Here is a 21,966-nt window from a genome sequence, read left to right on the forward strand (position 1 = left end):
TATCTTATCCAATTTCGACTCTCTATCATGTTCGGTAGATTTGAACTTGGAGCCATGTTTATGAAACTCTTACACTTTTACAACAAGAGCTCATCCTGTTTGTGCATAATCAAAGACTACAGAGAGAGATTTTTTGATTTGTAGGCCCAATTTCATAGTTCGAATATTTGGAAGAAGTGTGTGTGAAAAAAACATTGATTTTGGTGAATCTCAAGAAACTCTCAATGATTTACAGAATCTATGCCATAATTGGCTTTCTGATAAGGAAGAAAACAATCAAGGGAAAAAACCTAAATCACTATCTACATCTCACAGTAAGTATTTGACTTTATGAATGATAAAAGTATGTGACTTAATTTTATACCAGGCAACAAAATGAAAAACAAAATTTAGTTATGTTGTTGAGTCTTACTAATTTTGGTTCAGATCTGGGTTGCCCTTCCAAGATTGTGGGCATTATCGAAAATCCCTCATTGGAAAGAATAGCAATTTTGATAAGTCTTTTGCAAAAATTAGGATTGAAGAGAGATCAGATTATAAGGAAATTTATTACATTTCTGGCAGGCACCCTGTCTCTGAAGAAGAAAGGATTAAGGTGCTGAAGGCTTCTTATTCTTTCCTCTGGTTCATCTTGGAAAAACCACAAAATAATGCAATAAGGGGAACAAGTTGCAATAGCACCTGATGAGTGTGTCAAACACGCAACCAATGCGAAAGAATTAATTTTGTGTAGGGAATTGCAAATGGATTAATGCCTATGATAATTTGAAATCTTTTTCCAACTCTTTGAGAGAGATAAAACAAAAATTAGTAGGGAGAAACAATCAACTAAAAATTATTTCTTGCAACTGCAACTGTGTGAAAAAAAATACAATTCCGTGGGGATTTCAAAACCAACGGAATGACTAGAAATTGCACACGGATCTAATCTATGGATTACAAATAGAAAAATTGTAAACAAAAATACAATGAATTCCATAGGGATTTCAAATTACCAGGCGTGCCATGCAAATTATGAATATTGCACACAGGTGAGCATGGACCAGAAGTTGAATCGCAATCTCCAGTGGCTTTTCAATAGCCCGAAATACGCCGAATTGTGACCAATGAAACTGCTTTGCATCCAGGCAATCCCTAACAATACTGCCAAGATCATGGGAACGAAAATGCTTGAGGCAAGAACGACTCCGCTGACACAGAGTGTAAGCATTGCAATAATCCAAGTCGTAATCTTGTAATACAAGCTCAAACTGCCATTAAACATGCCTACTTTGTGTAGATATTCTATGAGCAGGCATGTGCTAGACCAGAAGAGTTGCAATTTGAGACCTAAAACTCCTCGCTATTGTTCTCACTGGGTTTCTGATGTGCAGTCTTGTAGTTCTGTTGGCTACGCACCAAATCTATTCTTCAACATCTCAGCCACAAAACGTCCACTCAAAAATCCATTCAATCTTCCATTCAATCTTTTGTTGAAAAAATGGGAGGGCATAGTTAATGACTTGTTTTGTCAGACATAAATAATCGATCAAGATCACCCTTCCCCATGTTTCATGTCATGAAATCCTATCAAAACTTTTAAATGGCTGCAAGCAAAATAATACATTAGAACATGTGAGTTCCCACGATTGGGCCACATTTACATAGGAATAGAAATATCATTCATGTCGGTATGGCTAGCGATGACATCCAGATTAGCTAACATAAATGTATCACCAACATTTGGTGGGATTTTTTAGTTTTTCTCTGTTTCTATATTTAGCCGAATTGATTTTTCTCGGCGGTTTGGGTGCCGGCCAATTACACTGGGCCACTTATACTTTTCAGTCAACTCAACGGGAAATCGCCTTAGAACATCATTTTCGAAGGTTGCGAGATAAGCAGCTCTGGGGTAGGCAAGTTGATTTACTGACCTACCTCCGCTAATTTTTTTGCTTGAAAAAACTATTGCATTGGCATTTGAGATCACCGTGCCCCTTTTCATAGGAATTATTTTTTAATTCCACTGCCCTACTGGTCATGCAATCCACCAATGAACAATTAACAGATAACAATTTTCAAAAAAAATCTACCTCAACATTAGTAACAAAACATTTGAATATTTAAAATAAAACATTTTGATTGGTAACAAAACATTTGAATATTTAAAATAAAACATTTTGATTGGTTCCAAAAAAAAAAAAAAGGTAGTAGCACCCACCAGGATGCTCTAGTATCCTGCCTTGGCAGGAACTAATAACATGCTTATATAAATCATCATCAACAGGAACAAAATCATCATTTTAACGTTATGCTAGTAATTCATGATGCAAATGAAGATATGATATAGGTAAATATCTCGTCGTGGGAAGGGTTTTAGGCAGGGTTTAGAGCCGCCGCTTCGAAAAAATCTGTGCCCGGCGAAAGCAGAGATAAGCTCTGCCGGTTTCCATGATCAAATGGCTCCACCAGACTAAGCAATACACAAGATCGTTTATTGGATTGCTGTACTTGCAGATTTATTAAAGCAAGGAAACTCCCAAAAAAATGTGGAAAGCAGTGTTTCAGAAAACACCAGGAAGACTAAAAGCAATTAAAGACTACACAGTTATAAATAAGGAATTCAGCGGAGCTGGTTTTGCAGAGGACAGGTCTAATTTAGACTATAAAATGGGGTTTGCCAGAAGCATATCGCATTTAGCATGGGTCACAGAGGGTTTTGGGGTTAGAAGAGTGGATCCAGCGTGGCTGCGACTTGGAGGCAGGGGCGTTGCCAATGCGGCAGCCGAGATTATAATCAGCAGTGATGAGGCGGATGAGAGCTGTACTAGTGAGGAGGATCAGTTTAGTAGAAGTAAGTTTCGTCCTGGCCGCATGTCAGATGAGAAAAAGAAACTTTTGGCCTTGAGAAAAAGGCAAGCTAAAATAGAAACGGAGGCTTGGAAAAGGACCGTTCAGGAGTACAGGGATCTTATGCACGAGATGTGTAAAAAGAAGTTAGCTCCTTCTTTGCCCTACATGAAAATGCTTTTCCTTGGCTGGTTCGAACCCCTGCGCGATGCCATTACCAAGGAACAGCAAGTTCTGCAGCAGGCCCAGCATTTCGCAGCTATTGATGGACATGTGTTTCGAGATTGTATGATTCAGCTACCGCCAGAAATGATGGCTGTCATTACTATGCATAAGTTGGTTGGGATACTGATGACTTGCGGAGAACACGGCCGCAGTGCGGGCTACGGTGCTCCTGGTGGAGGTGCGCGGCTTCTTAACACTGCAATGCATATTGGCGAGGCAGTTGAGAATGAGGTGGGTGAGCCCGCAGCATTTCGAAATCTCCCTTTGCAGTTCAAAAATATTATATTTATGTAATATATTGTTTATATTAAAAACACTCTTATTTATAAATTGTTTTACTTATTTTCAGTTATTTTAAATCCGTGTTAATATATTACAATAATTTCAAATTTATAGCCAGTATCCCGGGGTACGCACCCAGGAGCTGCGAAAAATGTAACATTGAAGTCCAGATTTGGCTAATCCAACAAACAAAAAAAATTATCCACCGTGATCATAACACCCTTCTTAATCTAGTGAATTATGGTGGGCAAATACAAGCTACAGCCTCGACGGAGGCTGGATGATAGTCTAGTTTCTGTCACAAAATATGGTGGATCCAATCGACCTAGCATTAGCCTAAATATTTAACCAAGTAAAACCATGAATCGCTCCCACTGAAAGATATAGATAGGGTGATATTTTAGCGCCTTAACTGCCGATATACATTCTATGATTAGAATCTTCCTATGTGCACATTATTGACTGTCCAGTACTAAATTCTTTGAAGTGTCACCGGAGATTGTTTGTTTTGTCTTTCTACACAGAAAATTGAAAAAAGGGAGATTTATGGCCAGTGATTGCTAAAGTATCAAGGATAATCTTTTTAACAGACATAGTTCAGCCTTAATAATATTAGCAAGCCAAGATCTAGAAAGGGCTATATTTAGTGTCATTGCTGCTGATATTCATGCTACGAATAGAGTCTTCCTATGTGCACTCAATTGACTGTCTACCAGTAAATTCTTTTAAGTGTCATCAGAGATTTTTTGTCTTTGCAAAAAAGGGAGATTTACGGCCAGTAGTTGCTAAAGAATCAAGGATAAACCTTTTACCAAATATAATTAAGCCTTAATAATATTACAAGGTAACAGGCATGAATGGTCCTCGCTGCTCATCAAAGACTACATCGCGGCTGTATATGAGACGAGATGTCTCAACATCAATAAGGCGGTAGGCTTTGTGAAGACTGCTATATCCAGCAAGCATCAGTTTCCGACTCTTGGCATCCAACTTGGTGCGTGAAGCATCAGGGATCCAAACAAAAGCAAGAGAGCCAAAAACCTTCAGGTGACTGATTCTGGGCTTGCGACCTGACCAGGCCTCTTCCGGAGTTTTACCTTTGACCGCCACTGTGGGTGACCGGTTCAACAGATAAACTGCAGTGTTAACTGCTTCTGCCCAAAAACGCTTCGGAACATGTCTGTGTTCGAGCATGGAACGAGCCATCTGGGTGATTGTCCTGTTCCGACGTTCAACTACACTGTTCTGTTGTGGCGTGTGGGGTGTGGTGAACTGGCGTTGGATGCAATGTGTATCCAAGAAGCTGGAGAAAACATTAGAACAAAATTCCCCCCCATTGTCTGATCTAAGAGTAATAATAGATTTCCAAGACTCTTTTTCAACTAAGGGTTTAAACTTCTGAAATACAATAAATGCATCGGATTTCTTTTTAAGGAAATACACCCACATTTTTCTACTAAAATCATCTACAAACAACAGAAAATACCTGTATCCAAGAACAGAAGGAGTGGCCATAGGGCCGCAGATATCAGCATGAACAAGCTGAAGTACTTGAGAAGCTCGCCAAGAATCGCCATTGGGGAAAGGTGTGCGATGTTGCTTCCCAGCCTGACATGCGTCACAAACTCCAAGGTGTTGGGTTTGAATCTCTGGCAAACCAAGAACAAGCTCATCCCGAGCAAGTTGTGAGAGATAATGCACATTTAAGTGCCCATATCGCTGATGCCAAAGTGTGCTGATGGAAGATCGCCGAGCAGCCATAGCTAAGTCCTGAGAATCACCAGAATCAGTAAGTCTGAAAAGACCATGATCCTCAAGACCAACTGCAATAGTAGACTTAGTCGCCCGATCAGTGATGGTGCACTGATGTGAACTGAAGGTGACTGCCAAGTGTGGAGAATGTCGCAGCAACTGACTGACCGAGAGTAGATTTAGTTCCATCCCTGGAACGTAGTACACATCAAGGAATATGAGCTTCCTCCCAACAGACTGAATTTGAATGTTGCCTTTACCAACAACTGTGTACTCTTCTCCACCACCAAAGATAACAGAATCTGAATAAGGCTGGTAGTCAGTAAACCAGTCTCTGCGGTGAGTGAAATGTCGAGAGGCACCTGAATCAATGTACCAGGCAGATGACTGTACATGATCTGCGGGTCTTTTAGCCATGAAGGTGTAAAAGGCAGATTCCACCTGCTCAGTGTGCTCTGCACTGTTCGCTTTGGGTTGCGAACCTGATTGCTTAGACTGGGCAGCTAAGCGTTTCCGACATGCAACCTTCATGTGACCATACTTGTGGCAATAGTTGCATTGAATGTTCTTCTTTTTGGTACCATCGGATGCTGGAGCAGAAGACTTCTGCTGAGATGGTTGCTGAAACTTGCCTTTATCCTTCTGAAAGGATTTCGCAGCAAAGGCTTGCTCAGTGGAGGTGGAACTGGAGCTGCTACCGAACTGTTGTTTCCACCGATCTTGCTGAAGTAGCAGGGTGCAGAGATCAGTGAACTTTAGATCAACACCAGTAGATGTGATGTTGAGAGTCTTGATAAAATGCTCATAAGAATTTGGTAAACTCCGAAGAGTGATTACCACAATATCCTCTTCCTCCATCTTGCGACCGATGGCAAGTAACTGATCACGGATTTCCTGAATCCGATTCAAGTGTGCTTGGAGCGAGGTGCGTTCATCCATGACAATAGAAAACAGAGTGTTTTTCAGAAAGAAGGCTCTGCTCTTGTCGGAAGTCTCATGAAAACCTTTTAGATGTGTCCAGATTTCGGCCGCTGTCTTGCCGGATGGAATCTGAGAAAGCTGGTCATCAGCTACGGAGAGTTTGAGAAGCATTACTGCCTCTCGATTATTCAGATCCCATGTATCTTGATCAGGACCCGGAGAAGTCGGACGTTGCGTAACACCCAGAACAAGTTGATCAGTGTTTCGATATTCGAAGATTGCAATGATGCGTTGCTTCCAGTTCCATAATTGTGACCATTGAATTTGGAATTATGCTCGAGCAGAATATTTGTCAGAGATGCCATGGCACGTTTTTCAATGAAAAATTGTGAAAATCTGTGAAGGCACGTTCTTCGAGGCAAAAATATGAAAGACCCAGAAGAATCAGAGAATGACCCAGAAGAGAGCTCGAAAAACCCAGAAGGAATTTGCTGTCATTTTTTGAATCCGCTGGCTCGAAAATCGAGGCACAAAAATCGAGGCACCCAGAAAAACGGACGACAACCCAGTTGAGCTCTCGAAAAACCCACCAAGAATCTGCAAACAAATTTTTTTTTCGACCCCGAAAATTAGGGTTTCGAAAAAAAATGGCCCTAGCTGAAAAAAAACTTGAAAAAACTTCAGATTTCTTGATGAAAAATGGTCAAATCTGCTTCCCAGAGCACGATGACAGACTGAGACGGCTAAGAGCATGAAGATTTGATATAGAAACATGCAGATTTTCACCCCAAAAACGCAAGTCTTCAAAAAATGGCCACGATTTCCATGCGATTTGCAGACCCGTAATTCGGGAATTTCTCCAAGCAGAAAAACTCTAGGTGGGTTTTGGAGAAATTAGCTGAAATAATTTTGGAAAAATTTAAACAAATAATTTCAAGAAGAAATTATAAAATTTTCCGAAAAAATTTAAGTATTTAGCTCTGATACCATATTACAAGGTAATTGGTAAATACTTGCTTATAAATAACAGAGACCGAAAGGTCAATTTATACAAAAGAATGAGACGATGTTTCCTTAGGAAACGATCGTAAAGAATAGAAACATTCTATTCCAGAGAAAGCAAAAAACGAAAGCAAACTAAAGCTAAAGATAATTACAAGATAACCATTAACTAATAATAGACGTCTTATCTATTATTGTAATAAATAATCTTAGCAAGCCACATTATCAGGCTAGACTATCTTCTAGTCCTTGGAGATCCCTCTCCAAAAGTGTGTGCACCTTATTAAGGAATTTGATAGACCAAGATTTTGTGATTACACCTTTACTTTCTTATAAGATATTGGATTCCTAGTAGCTACTCAGTTCCCTTGCCTCTAAATATCTAATTATCTAAGGTACTGTCAAATTTTGATTTAACCCAATATTTCTCCAGAGGGTTTCATTCAATGTGCTCCTTTTTAAGGAGCTTGGGATAGGTTGCAAGCTTATGCAGCTACCTAATTGTAGTTCAAGTATTCAATTGACTTATCTCACGAAGGTGATTGGGCCAAAGGTAGTAGAGCTGTACTAGTGAGGAGGATCAGTTGGTAGAGTAGATAATATAAAATAAGATAAATTTAGTAATGTCCAACAAGAGACCACAAAGAGGGTCTAAGGCAGGGGTCCACGAGGGGGCCTTAAGCTCTATTTTCTAGGAAGCGGATGGTCTCATGAGCAAAAATTTTTTTTTCTTCGGGATTATTCATAACCTTCTCCTAAAAAATAGAAGCCCCTAATTTGTAGGAAGTAGACGAAAAAGGGGTGGAGCTGGGAATAGCCCCACCAACTTAGGAATGATTTTTGCCACTTGTCAAACATTTGAATTTTTAGATTTTTAGTTAAAAAATAGTTTTAGAAGTTAATTAACTTTTTAACTTATTTTTAATTTATTTTCCTTAAATTTTGGAGCTAAAATTGTCAGCTTGAATATACAACATAAATAATGGGACTGCTAGCTTTAAAATATTCCCTAAAAAATAGAAAGCGACTTCCACTCTATTTTATAGGAAACCTCCTTCCATGGGACCCCATCCTAAGGGACCACAAAAGTACAATATAATAACAGCTAGCTGTGGGAACACCAAATAGTTCCCAAGAAAAGAGCAAAACAAAGCAAACCCAAAACCGATGAGTAGAGGCAAAAGTCAACAACATGTTGATCTCTGCCCGATGTTGTGAAGAAGTCCAAATTTGAAGGGTAGGCTCTAGGGCAAGGAAAGGCCCTAGGCTATCTCTGAGAGCCAATGCAAATGGAGGGTCATTTATGAGCATAGCTCTAGTGAGGATGCACTCACATGGTTTGACTAGGAGTAGAGGGGCTGAGCATCTGCTAGGTACCTCGAGCATGAGAGATTGAAGAGAAAAATGAGGTGATGAATTGATCCATGGATTGTCTCAACGGTACTTGAAGTTGTGCTGTGTGGTCCCAAAGCCTTGTCGCCTCCTAGAGGTACAATACGTCTCAGATCCGTTTAATTGAAAAAAAGGATGTGAGACACCGACACGCTTAAAAGGCAAAAGAACCTCCAATCTCATAGTAGATGAGGCAACACAAAATAAAGCGTGTTTTTGACTTGGGCTCCCCCATGTCACACAAATGGCAAGTGTGCTCCTCCCTAGAAATTCGGTAGTTTGTTTGATTACGCGGTCAATGCGAACCAATCGTGAAGGAGTTGATGGAGATGTGAAGGGCATTTGTCCATGTAGAGTGGAAATATAACTCAAGTTCACAGAGATATGCTAATCGTACAGAATAACACAATTAAGATACACATAAAGTAAAACATAGAATGTACCTTTAATACCACAATACTAGTAGGCGAGGAAATGGTTTATTAATACCAAAAAAATCATGAGTACATTGACAATATTCCAAGTACTTATTGAAGGGTTGGTTGGTTGAGAAAACTATCTGACACAATCCCTCACTTCCTAACTACCTAGCCTAACTAAGCTTTAACAAGTACTAAACACAATAGTTACTTTATTCCAACTACATCTATCCCACCTAAAAAAAAGTTGTTGTCCAGCGGACTGCTGAATATGAAAACAACAAAAAGAAGTTTGACTTCAAGAAGAGGGATGGGAAGACATCCTTGTGCTCAGAGCTCCCTATAGCCATTACAGGTCCCATCCAACTGCCTATTATTTTGTTTGAACACCTTGCAGTACCCTTAAAGCGTCCATTTTCTTTGCTTCTGCTGTGGCGATCTTGCTTTCCAATTTAGCTTTCTCTATTTTCCAGGCTTCCTCCATGGCAACTTTTTGTGCTTCCCACTGATGTTGAAGATTTTGCCTCTCCAACCCACACGCCTTAGCCAAGCTTTTTTTCTGCGGAAGTTCCAAGAAGGTTGCCCGAAAGGCAACTTCCATAGTTGCAAGGGCCTCTGTGAGAGGTGGTGATTGTTCCTGTCCACTGGAATTGATAGAATAGCTTTTCCATATAGTGGCCATATCCTCCTCTGAATATCCATCCGACTTTGATAGTCCCTAATTTGTATGGCAGCTAGTCTGCATAAACACTGCCAATGCTTCTGTTGCTGTTATGACAACTTACAGATTTTGAGACCTAGTCTGCTGCATGAGCTCCTTGGTAGAATACTCCATGGCATGCAATTCGGTGAGAAACAACTCTGCCTCGGCTACAAAAGAAGCCGTGTCCGAAGGTTCCCCACACTCGCTTTGTATCTCTACCTATTCCTCAGCAATTGCCCGTAGAGGGTAAGACACCATGTCTTCTTCCTTGAGTAACCTGTTAGCCTCTTCCGGGACAGTATCCGCCATAGCCATAGCCGTCATACTCTCCTGAGGGTGTATTTCTCCCTGTTGGTTATCCATTGCTCCTATCGATTGCACTACGAGGGCAACTAGATGTACTACTTTTGGGCCTAGAGGTGTTTGCAACCTCACCTTATGTATTCACTTTGTCTAGCATCTCAAATCTATTACTTTAGTACGAAAGTGCTGTTTTGGAGAGATTAGTGGCGCCATCCTCGGAAGTGATATTCTGGAAGCCCCCCATGTCAGAATTTGTTGCCTGTCGCTCGTTCCTTTCTCGACTCTTTCTTGATTTGGGTTGGAAATATTTGCTATAGCAGTTTTTTCGAGATCACTAATCATGTTATGGTAAATCTCTGAAGATTTTGATATTCCTGTTGGAAGTGGCCCCTCCATAGGTGGTAAGAAAGTAACTTCCTGTGGAGTCCCTTGTAGGTGACTTAGGCGGATTTCTGCCTCCTGTGAGTCTGAGGAAGATAAATTCGTATCGCTGGCCTCCTCTTTTGAACTCTCTTCATCCTCTTCGAGTGTCTCAGCCACAATTGCTTGTTTCGGTGTTTTTTCTTTGGTTCGCCACCGTTGTGAGATCCTACACTCATGGTGTCCATACAGAGCCAGTATGTCATAGCAAATTTGTAGGGTTCCACCCTATTGGTTGGTATTAATGTCCCTAAATGCTTGCTGCTCACTTGAGTGCGTACTCCTAAAAATAAAGCCACGACATGATGGGGCATGTAAAAAGCCTTGAGTTTCAACTCCATGAATTCTCGAAGTTTGTCAGAAAGAAATTGAGCCCAGTTATATGCTTGTCCTTTATACAGTCCATCCACTACGGGCAACATCCAAAGGGCAATGTTTGAAGTGCGGCTGGTGGCTGTGAGCTTACATTTCACCAAATCTACAATACATCGCCATTCATCATTTATAATGAAGATTTTCTTGAGACTCCTACTGTTCTTAAAAGTTCCTTCCCATTCGAAATTTGTAAGGTCTTTTCGATACATTAGCTTCAACCACTTCTTCTTGTCCTCTACTCTCATAAGGGTTTTTTCTAGTTCTTGCCCTCTATTGGGAATTTTGAAAACCCTACTTATTTCCAACGCTAAATAAGAAACTGTCACCTGTTGCTGGAAATACTGCACTATTGATTTATGACATGATCTCTCATAACCTATGATTAAATTCCGTAGTATAGGTTCAAACTCCTTCAATTCAAAAATTGGCTTGAAAATTATTTTGTCTACCTCTGTTGTGCACAATGTTTTTTTCAGAGGGCGATCTGCTTCTTTTTTCTCCCACCAGGTCTTTCACTCACTTCCCATCACACTTTCAAAAGTGATATTCTTAGCCGTGATTTTCTGTGCCATTTTGCCCTTGCCTTTTGTAATCTTCCTTATCTCTTTCTGTGCTTTTAGTGTCACAGGCGGCTTCTTTTTGGAATCAATAATGTTCTCTTTGCTAGGGTTTCCTATAAATAATTTCACCATTGTGTGGTAGTACCTCACTTCCCAACAAATTTCTTTTGTTTGTATGTGCCAAGTGTGCCAACCGTTTGTGTGATGTGTCTTTACGCACCCTTCTGTACGGACCTCTTCTTGCTTCTGTATGGCTATAGTATCTGCATGTCCGACCAAGGAGTAAATGTCACCGTACCTATTGATAATGATAAGTGCATATGGACCTATTATAGAATATGAGTTTCGTACAAATTGCTTGCCTGGTGTCCTCTGTACGATTGTACAATTTTTTTTGCCAGATGTCTGCCTTCTATACAACAATCTGAAACTGTTCCTTCTATACGACAATTTGAAACTTTTTGCTCCACGTACGGCTTCCTTTGTACACCGTCCGTACTTCTAGGTCCGTACAAGTTGGTTTCCTGGTGTTCTTCGTATGGCTGCCTTGTCCCATACGGATGCCTGTTCCTCTTCCCGTACAGATGCTTGTTCCTTTCGTACGAATCCCCCTCCTGTCGTACGACTAGCTTCTCCTCAATTACTTCCTCTGTCGTACGCATGCCTCCTCCTGGTGTATGACTACCTTCTCCTTTTGTACGACTGTCACTTTTGATCCCTGGAATTGCCCTCGTACAACCACTTTTCCCTCATTGTGTGCATGTACAACTATTGCTTCTTATGGGAGCATGGCTATGTGAATTCTGGTGTGAAGTATAATAGGTTGTGGAGCAACCTCTTTATGCGGATTAGGGTGAAAGTTTTCTTGCTGGTCACTATTTGCTTTCCTTTGTTTATTTCCTCCTCCTGTACTTACAAAGTAATTGGTTACTTGTTTATTTCTTTCTTTATATACTTTTAACTTAGACCCATTTACTAGGTCTCTGATAGGTTTATTATCTATAGTAGATAACTTTATTGCCTCGTTCTCCTTTATTTCTAATATTCTAAATGGTTGTAGCCAATGAACTTTAAATTTTCCGGGCTTTATTTCGTTTTTTCCATTATACCTAAGTACCAGTTGGCCTTGTTTAAAATTCATCTTCTTCAAATGTTTGTCATGCCAACATTTTCGCCTTTGCTAGGCCACCTCTGTACTCAATTGAGCAAGTGTCTTCCTTTCGTCTAGTTTGAGTAAAGTATATAGTCTCTCCTTAAGACTTTCCTCGTCGCCTAATCTGTTTTGAACTGCTACCCTCAAACTTGGTACTATATATTTCATTGGCATCACTGCTTCCTATCTGTACATAAGATGAAAGGGAGTGTGTCGAGTAGTGGCCTTATAAGTAGTTCTGTATGCCCAAACCATCCCCAGATTTCATTCTTCTCAGTCTTGCCCTTCTACTCCACAAGTTTTATATAGGATTGCCACTATTACTTTGTTCGTGGTCTCTGCTTGGCCATTTGCCCTTGGATAGTAAGGACTCGAGAAAGAATGAAATCTTTTATACTCACTTGTCATCATCCTAATGGTGTGATTTACAAAATGTACTCCTTTGTCACTTGTCCACTGGAGTGGAATCTCGAATCTTGTGACTATTTGCTCTTACAGAAATTTGGTCGTGCTGAGAGTAGTGTTGTCCAAAGGGATCCAGACTTTGGTCCATTTTGTTAGGTACTTTGTTGCTACCACTATGTACTTACACATATGACTTTTGCTTACTGGTAATGGCCCCACAAAGTCTAGTCCCCACCATTCAAATAATTATTGTAGTTGGGACGAAAATAGTGGCATGAAGTCTCTTTTGAGCGGTTTGCGTGCGCTCTGACAAGTGTCGTAGCTCAATACCCATTCCCTTGCATCTGCATGCAATGTTGGCCACCAAAGTCCTTCATGGGATTCTTTTAGAATTCCTGGAATTTCTTCCTCCATCACAGATTTCCTCAGTATTCCGTCCGGTCCCATTTTGTACAAGAACCCTTCAATTAGTTGGAATGTGTTGCTTTTTAAGGCAATTTTTCTCCTCTTTGTTGCAGGCTTCTCTTGGGAAGGTTGTTGTTGATAAGTACTCCAATTTTTTCGTACCATTGAGGTAACACAACAATTTGAAATAGGTGTGCATTTAGAAAATCCTCACACCCCATTGCCAGAGGCTTCCCCTAACTTGATTCTTAACAATTGATCAGCAATTACATGAGTTTTTCCTGGCCGGACTTTGATTTTGAATGTAAACTCTTGTAGCAGAATTAGCCATCTACTTACTCTCCCTTGGATCATTGGCTTGTTCACTAAGTACATTAGTGCTTGATGGTCAACAAAAAATGTAAAGGGTGTAGCTAATAAATAATGTCTAAATTTTTGCACTGCATACACCATACCTAATGCTTCCCTCTCCGTGGTACTGTAGTTATACTTTGCTTTAGATAGAAGCCTGCTTGCAAAATATACAAGATGATTGAGCCCTTCCTTCTCGGTTTGTGCCAAGGTGGCACCTATTGCACAATTGGATGCATCCACATGGACACATAATTCTTTGTTCTAGTCGAGATATATGAGAATAGGGGCCTCGACTAATCTTTTCTTTAGTTCTTGGAAGGCGTCCTGCTCTTCCTTCCACCCAAACCACTCTCCTTTCTTGGTTAAATTTCTCCGGTAGCATTGACACTTCGGCAAATCCTTTTATAAACCTTCTATAGTATCTTACATGGCCTAGAAATGATTTGATACCTGCAACATTCGACGGAGCTTCTATTTCCAAAATCACCTTGATCTTATCAGGATTTGTCTTCAATCCTTCTTTGCACACAATATGCCCAAGAAGTCTGTCGTGTGAAACCATAAACTTGCATTTTTTCAGATGGAGGGCCAGTCTTGCTCTTCGACATTTCTCCAAGCATTCTCCAAGAATTTTGAGGTGTTGCTCCAGTCCACTATAAACCGACTAGTCATTCAAAAAGGCTTTGAAATTCCCCACTGACATGTCGTCGAAGATATGTAGTATGATCCTTTGGAACATGGCTGGTGCATTGCATAGTCCGAAGGGCATCCTATTATAGGCATATACCCCGCCTTCAACCACAAATGTAGTTTTTAGCTTATCTTCCTTCGTAATGCTAATTTGATTGTACCCTAAAAATCCATCCATGAAGGAATACATCTCATGGCCGGTTACCTCCTCCAAAACACTACCAGTAAACGAAATGGGGAATGGGTCTTTTATTGTCACCGCATTCAAAACATTTGAAATCTACACATTCGAATTTGAGCGTCATCCTTCTCGAGTGATATGACTATAGGAGATACCCATTCACTTGTTTGTACTTTGAATATTATCCTTGCTTCTAACATCTTTGTGATTTCTTCCTCGACCCTTTCTGCATAGTTTTTATTCATTCTATAAGGTCTTTTTTGCACTAGTCTTGCTGCAGGTACCAATGTAATCTGATTGACACACAGTTTCGGGGGTACTCCCTTCAAGTCCTTGTATGTGCGAGCAAAGACGTCCTTATACTCCAGGAAGATTCTAAGGGCTGCCGCCTTCAACACTGGGTCCCAATCATTCCCTATCCAGATTTCTTTAGGTTGATCCGCTTCTCCCAGGTTTAAAGTTTGGAGTTTGGCCTCCTTGTATTCTACCTTTTTTTCAAAAATGTGTGCAAGTGTCTTGTTGAGAGTTGCCACGCCTTCCTTATACTTTGTGTACCCTTCTGGGTATCGTTCTTCCGACTTAGAATCTTGTACTTCCAACATATTACATTCCGCATGGAAAACTTCATAGTGTCCCATTTGCCAGTGAAATACTCCATTAAGGGAACTTGTGTCATCTTCTGAGCATTCCCCTAATCTAAGCACTCCTTCCTTATCTGGTTCCATCCGTCCATATCTTCTCCTTCGAAGTCTGATGCCAAGTCCTGACTTACTGACTAGTTCTTGAGATCTATGATGTACGTTCTACCTTCAGGCTAAACAGATAGAGTGTTCGATTTCCAGTTATGGGTAGCTTTTGCTGCGACCAACCATCCTCTGTTTAATAAAGCATCGTACCCTTTCTTCTCTGAAGTGATAACCACTAAATTTGGAAAAAATTGTTGCGTACCAACTATGACATTTTGTCCCATCAGCGTTCCTATACTCTTGATTCCATGTTGGTCGGCTCCAACTAGTTGAAATGTCGGTGGCCAAAGTGTAGGTTTCCCTATTTCCTTCCATGTTTCTTTTGATAAGACATTTATGCTAGAACCTCCATCAACAATAGTATTTGAAAGCTTGCACCCTAGTATCTCCATCTCTACTACCGTTGGTTTTCTTCCCATTCTTGTAGTGAACAGGTTATTGTCTTCTATCCATACTTCTCCTTCCTTCTCTTTCTTTGAGGTTGTCCCTTTCGGGTTTGCCCCCTGTGTTAGTGTTACCTGCAATTGGGGTAATGTTTCTAAAAAATCACCTATTTTCACTAGGATAGTAGTTTCCAGTACATGCCTCACAATATTCGGTACACCCCTACTCGAAGTAGGCTTTTTCGACCTTGCCTTTCCTTCCTCTCCCATGCTATCTTGAATGTCCTCCTTTGCTTCTTGAAATCTTTTCGTTTTCGTAGTAGTATCTGGATAGGTTAATTTTTTGGCTTGCATCCTGGAGACTGCAAGAATTTCGCCTTTTGGATCTTCAATGTCTAACATATTTGCCCCTTTCTGTCTCAGGCAATTTGCATCCTCATGATTGCACAACCCATTCCATTTACAAAGCATCCCTCCATTTTGTCCTCCTCCGCTTTGGCAATCTTGTGCAAAATGTCCCCATTCATTGCATTGCCTACATTGGATCATTAGTCTCCCCTTGGAATCATACTGGATTGGACATCGGGGTATGTTGTTATTGCTATTAATATTACTTTCTCTCTTGTTATTTTTGTATCCTCCTGGTGAGGCTTCTGTATTTGTATTCTTCGGAAGAGTGGAGGGTGGTGTAGAGTGCTCCCCTAGGGTCAGGATTATTTGAGTGCTTCGTGTTTTTAAATTGTAGGGACAATCTTTAGTTGCGTGCCCCAGTACTTGACAAATCTCACAAAATGCTTTCTTTGGGCATGCTCCTTTTGTATGGCCTTTTTCACAGTTAGTGTACCAAAGTTCTCTCCCTTCTTTCTTTTCTTCTTTACTCCCTGCCACTTCCTTCATCAATCACCTCAAGTCTTTTCTCAAGGCTTGAAAGGTTTTGGATTCTTCTTTGCTTTCTTCGGCACTTTCACTCTCGCTTCCATGCTTTCTCGCCTTGGAATTTTTACTCTCACTTTCTATGTCCATGGCGTGAGTACACGCATCCCCAAAGGTTGATGGTAGGACTATCTTCATCTTTTTCCTAAGGGACGGTTTTAATCCTTCAGTGAACCATCGTTCTTTAGTCCATTTGTCGGCTTGTTGTCTAGTTTCGTTATCAGCTCTTTCAATCTTCTACTGTAGGCCTTGACGGATTTACTCTTCCCTTGTCTTGTGTTATAAAACTCCGTTACTATTTCATCATCATCCCTCAGGAATTTGAATTCTTCCTCAAAGGCTGTGCAAATATTATTCCATGTGTTTTTCTTTGCTGCCTCCAAATCGGTATACCAATCAATGGCGATACCCCTTAGTGTGGTTGGGAAAGCTTTTAGCCATTCTGCTGCGTCATTTTCTCTGTTCGCTTGCCATATTGTTATGCATGTTTTACAATGGCGAGCAGGGTTCTCCAAGCAGTCCCCTATGAACCTTGGCAATTTTTGTTTGTATATTGCCATTATGTGGGGCTTTCTCCCTCCCGTTGGAACACTTCTTCCGGATGGAACACTTCCTCCTGATGGAATACCTCCTCCCGATTGAACACCTCCTCCCAATGGCACACTCCCTCTCGATGGAACATTTCCTCTTGATTGGAAGTTCATTCTCAACGAGGAACTTGATTCTTGATTACTGAAAGCATAGTTGGAAAACTCGCCAAGCCCCCCAAAAGTTTAATCGAGAAAAAATCGGCCATTTTAAAAAAAACTCGGGAACCTAAATAAACCACTAAAATTTAGTTCAAAATACATTTTTTTGCAAATTTCAATGAGAAGATGCATCTAATGAGTTTATTATAGAGAACACAAAAGAAAAATGCAGGAGTTCAATTATATATAAATGCATAGTGGGTATAAAATCGCATTCTCATGTGGAATACTAATGGCAGGAAGCATAATAGTAAATAGTTTGTGTCAAACTAGAAGTAAAAACATCATTACAATCACATCTTCCTCTTCCTAGCTCTGCTAGCATACTGTAACTCTCTGTTTTGCATAATATATAGGCTTTTTGCCTTTTGTTTTTAACAAAAAAGATTAATTTTTTTTAAAAAAAAAGTTTTTTTGAAAAACTCGCCGATTTTTTGCAAAAACTTGGCGATTAATCAGTGATTTTTTCACAAGAACTCAGCAATTTTTTTCTATAGTGAGTCGCAATTAAAGCTGGGAAAAAGTCGCCAGTCCCAAAAACTCGGTGATTATTCGGCGAATATGCCAACTATGACTGAAAGTATCTTCTTCTTTCGGACTTTGCTTCTGTCAGAGATCTCTTTGTGTAGGTGTCTCTGGATTTCTATATCCTAACTTTTTTGTTGGTGTCTCCGAGATGACCAAATTTGCAATACCTTCGATTGTATGCTCGATCAACCCTTCTTGGATTTTGGTGGAATCCCCTTGTCCTCCCCTCAAGTTACGACGTCTCTCCTGCTGTTGCTGGAGACGTAGTGTCCTCAAGGCAACTTCTTCCTTAGTCTCTTCTCCTTGTACCCGCCTTGGATATATGTATGGAATCAAGGGCATTAATCAATTTTATTATCTGTTTCCCTTTTTGGAATTTTCATGTTCCTCGCGTTCCCTGGTCCTCCTTTCCACAAACTGGTGGAATACTTGTTGTCTCCTCCGTTCCCTTTGTGTCTCAGCTCTTTCCTCTTCTACTCGTAAAACATTGTGCGCTAACAGGCGAGGAATCTCTCCTAGGAGATCGTACACCGTAGGTGGCACCGAAAGTTCGTTGCGTACCGTACCTTCAAGGATTGTTCTCTCACGAGCTTCCCTTCATACGTACTGGTCGACCGCAACTTCCTAGGCCGTCACTAGATCACGTGTCAACTGATCTTCCCTGGTTATTTTCTCCTCTTTTCCATCACTATTTGTTACTTGGATGAGCGGTACAAAGGGCCTTCCCATTACTCTATCTTGCCGACCTCCAGGTTCGGACTTAGGCAATGATGCCAAAAATGTAGAGTGGAAATATAACTCAAGTTCACAAAGATATGCTAATCATACAAAATAACACACTTGAGATACACAAAGTAAAACATAGAATGTACCTTTAATACCACAATACCAGTAGGCGAGGAAATGGTTTCTTTATTAATACCAAAAACATCATGAGTACATTGACAATATTCCAAGTGCTTATAGAAGGGTTGGTTGGTTAGGAAAACCAACTGACGCATTCCCTCACCTCCTAACTACCCAACCCAACTAAGCTTTAACAAGTACTGAACACAATAGTTACTTTATTCCGACTATAGTCCAATGCCATACAATGTTTAAATACATAAGTTTCATCTTGGCTGCATGCCAAATGGAATTTTTTTTTGTCCTTGCAGTAGAGGCAAGATAAACCATAAACAAAGGTTTGGAGGAAAAAGTGTTAAGGAGTATAGGGATCTTATGCTTGAGATGCATTCAAAGAAGTTAGCTCCTTTGCTCTACATGAAAATGCTTTTCCGTGGCAGGTTCAAGCCCCTGTGCGATGCCATTGTCAATGAACAAGAAGTTCTGCAGGAGATGCAATGTTTTGCAACAATCAATGGAGATGTGTTTTGAGATTGTATGCTTCGGCTACCACCAAAAATGATGGCTGTCATTTCAATGCATAAGTTGGTTGGCATATTGATGACGTGCAGAGAACACAACCACACTGTGGGCTTTGATGTTCCTGGTAGAGATTCACGACTTCTTAACACTGCAATACATTTTGGCAAGGCAGTTGGGAATGAGGTGGGTGAACCTGCACAATTTCAAACTCTCTTTTTGCAGTTCAAAATATATTAAATTAATTTTTCATTTACCATTTACATTTCTAATATATTATTAGTCAATAGGCTTTAATTGTGGGCTTGCCCTTGTGTTCTTAAGCCGGAAAACTTGTCTCACATTTTAAATATACTTGAAAAAACCACAAAACAAGTTTTCCCAAGCCACCAGTCCTCTTCACGACAATTGGCAAGCGCTTTACAACAAAGCTATCCATTGGTCTACTTTATTTGTGCTTTTAGGTTTATTCTGATTTAGTCATTTGACTTTAAACACTCATACATCTGTTTCATTCTCATTAATTTTTGCTCTGAAGAAAAAAACCACTCTTGTATTTTGTGTTTTTTTCAGTTTTATGAACCTCCAAAATCTCATGATTTCCATTTTTTTCCCATTTTGTTATTACTCTGATCTACTCTTTTAACAACGAAATTTATTGCTATGTTTTATTTCTCTTGTTTGGGCTGTGATGTACTTGTTGGGCTAGATCTGTTTTCTTTTTATCTTATTCTTATTTGTCTAGCAAAAACACCATTTCATGCTTGCTGTGTTTTTTTAATATGATGTGGTAGATCGGTACATTTAATTTGATCTTCCTTACTAAAAAGCTAGGGGATCTATGTCTTTTTATTTTTCACAAAGTTATCCTCACCACAATTTCCAATCGACTTATCCCTTGAACTTCCGTAGGTGTAAGTGCTAGTTAATATTAAATACACTCTTATCTATAAATTGTTTTATTTGTATTCAGTTAGATTTCTATTATTTTAAATCAATCTTAATAATACAAATTTAATTTCAAATCTATAGCGACTGGCCTTGGGTTAGGCACCCAAGAACTGCAAAAATTAGAACATTGAAAGCCAAATTGGCGAACATTGAGTTCATGAACAAACAAAAAAAAAACTATCCTCCTTGATCTTAACATCCTTCTCAATCTTGTGAATCATCACGGTTGGTAAATACAAGCCACACCCTTCATGGAGGCTAGATGATAGTCTAGCCTTCATAGATACTCTTGGACATCTGTTTCTTTGTTTGACAAAATATGGTGGATCAATCTGACCTAACATTAGCATACATATTATACCAGGTAAAGCCACAAATTGTTCCTACTGAAAGATATAGACGGGAATATTCTAGTGCTTTACTGCCGATATACATGCTATGATTAAAATCTTCTTATGTATATTCATTGTCCACCACTAAATTCTTTTGTCATTAGAGATTGTTTGTTTTGTCTGTGTACATAGAAAATGGCAAAAAGGGAGATTTATGATCAGTTATTGCTAAAGTATCAAAGATAAACTTTTTAACAGACATAATTCAGCCTTAATCACTTTAGTAAACCAAGATAGATAGGGCGGTATTTAGTGTCAGTACTGCTGATGTTCATGCTATGAATAGAGTTTCCTATGAGCACATTCTTGACTGTCCACCACTAAATTCTTTTTAGTGTCATAAGAGATTGTTTTGTCTTTGTACACAAAAAATTGCAAGAAGGGAGATTTATAGCTAGTGACTGCTAAAGTATCAAGGATAAACCTTTTAACCGACATAATTCAGCCTTAATAATTTTAGCAAGCCCATTATCAGGCTAGACCATTTTCTAGTCCTTGGAGGTCCCTCTCCAAAAGTGTATACACCTTATTAAGGAACTTGAGAGACCAAGATTCTGTGATGACACCCTTATTGGATGCCTAGTCAGTTACTTAGTTCACCTGTCTCTAAATATCTAATTATTTAAGTTACTGCCAAAGTTTGATTTAACCCAATATTTATCCAGAGGCTCCCATTCAATGTGTTAACCTTTTGAGAAGCTCGGGATAGGTTGCAAGCTTATGCAACTACCAAATTCTAGGTCAAGCATCCAATTGACTTATCTTGCCAGGGTGATTGGGCCAAAGGGATTACCAAGTTCTAGTGTAGAAACCTTAATTCTTCATAGTCACATTCATCTGGGTCTTTTTTATGCTGAAATATTTATTTATCCATCAGGATAGGTTGCAAGCTTATGCAACTGCCAAATTCTAGGTCAATCATCCAATTGACTTATCTTGCCAAGGTGATTGGGCCAAAGGCATTACCAAATTCTAGTGTAGAAACCTTAATTCTATCATAGTCGCATTCATCTGGGTCTTTTTTATCTTGAAATATTTATTTATCCATTCCAGTCAAAGATAATGGGAACACTTGCCTCTTATGTAAGATTTGGCATGTCCAACAAGAATGGACTGCTTGCATTGAGGAATTATGGATATTTTGGTGCACCAAAATGAGTGAGCAAGGGAAAAAAATCTGTGAAGAAAGAGCAAGGAATGAAGTGATTAGACAAGTACTCATTGCAAGCCACCTTATAGTAGGTTTGTACAGTATGATATGATAATTGAGTAGGGTGATCCTATTTATATATCATGCTCCTATTCATTTTGGTGCATCTATGTTGCTATAATTTCTTGATGCAGAGTATCCAAATTTTATGGGGTGTGCTGGAACTTGTCAGATACAGACATTCCCTTTATGTAAAACAATTCATTCAGCCATCTTAAGATGTTTTCCTAATTTTCTTTGAAGAAACACAATTAAGAGGAAGCTCCTCTTATTGTAGGAGAAAGCTTAATTTAGCCAATAATTGTAATGAGCTCTTTATTCTAAGTTCATATTTTGAT

At 39.7% G+C, this 21,966-nt stretch overlaps 1 protein-coding gene across 1 annotated transcript in view; it reads left to right on the plus strand.

The window, feature by feature from the left end:
• Positions 1 to 2,320: 2,320 nt before the first annotated feature.
• LOC149550690 (DNA-directed RNA polymerase 1B, mitochondrial-like) overlaps positions 2,321 to 21,966 on the plus strand; it is a 63,032-nt gene continuing 43,386 nt past the window's right edge. Inside the window, exon 1 of the mRNA XM_089786253.1 lies at positions 2,321 to 3,285. Within this exon, the coding sequence (XP_089642379.1) occupies positions 2,527 to 3,285 (759 nt within the window). The 5' untranslated portion in view covers positions 2,321 to 2,526. The remainder of the gene's footprint in view (positions 3,286 to 21,966) is intronic.

This window comes from Cupressus sempervirens, chromosome 6 (genome assembly GCF_028749045.1).
Source record: "Cupressus sempervirens isolate cs-2001-9-10 chromosome 6, ASM2874904v1, whole genome shotgun sequence".
Classification (NCBI taxonomy): Eukaryota; Viridiplantae; Streptophyta; class Pinopsida; order Cupressales; family Cupressaceae; genus Cupressus; species Cupressus sempervirens.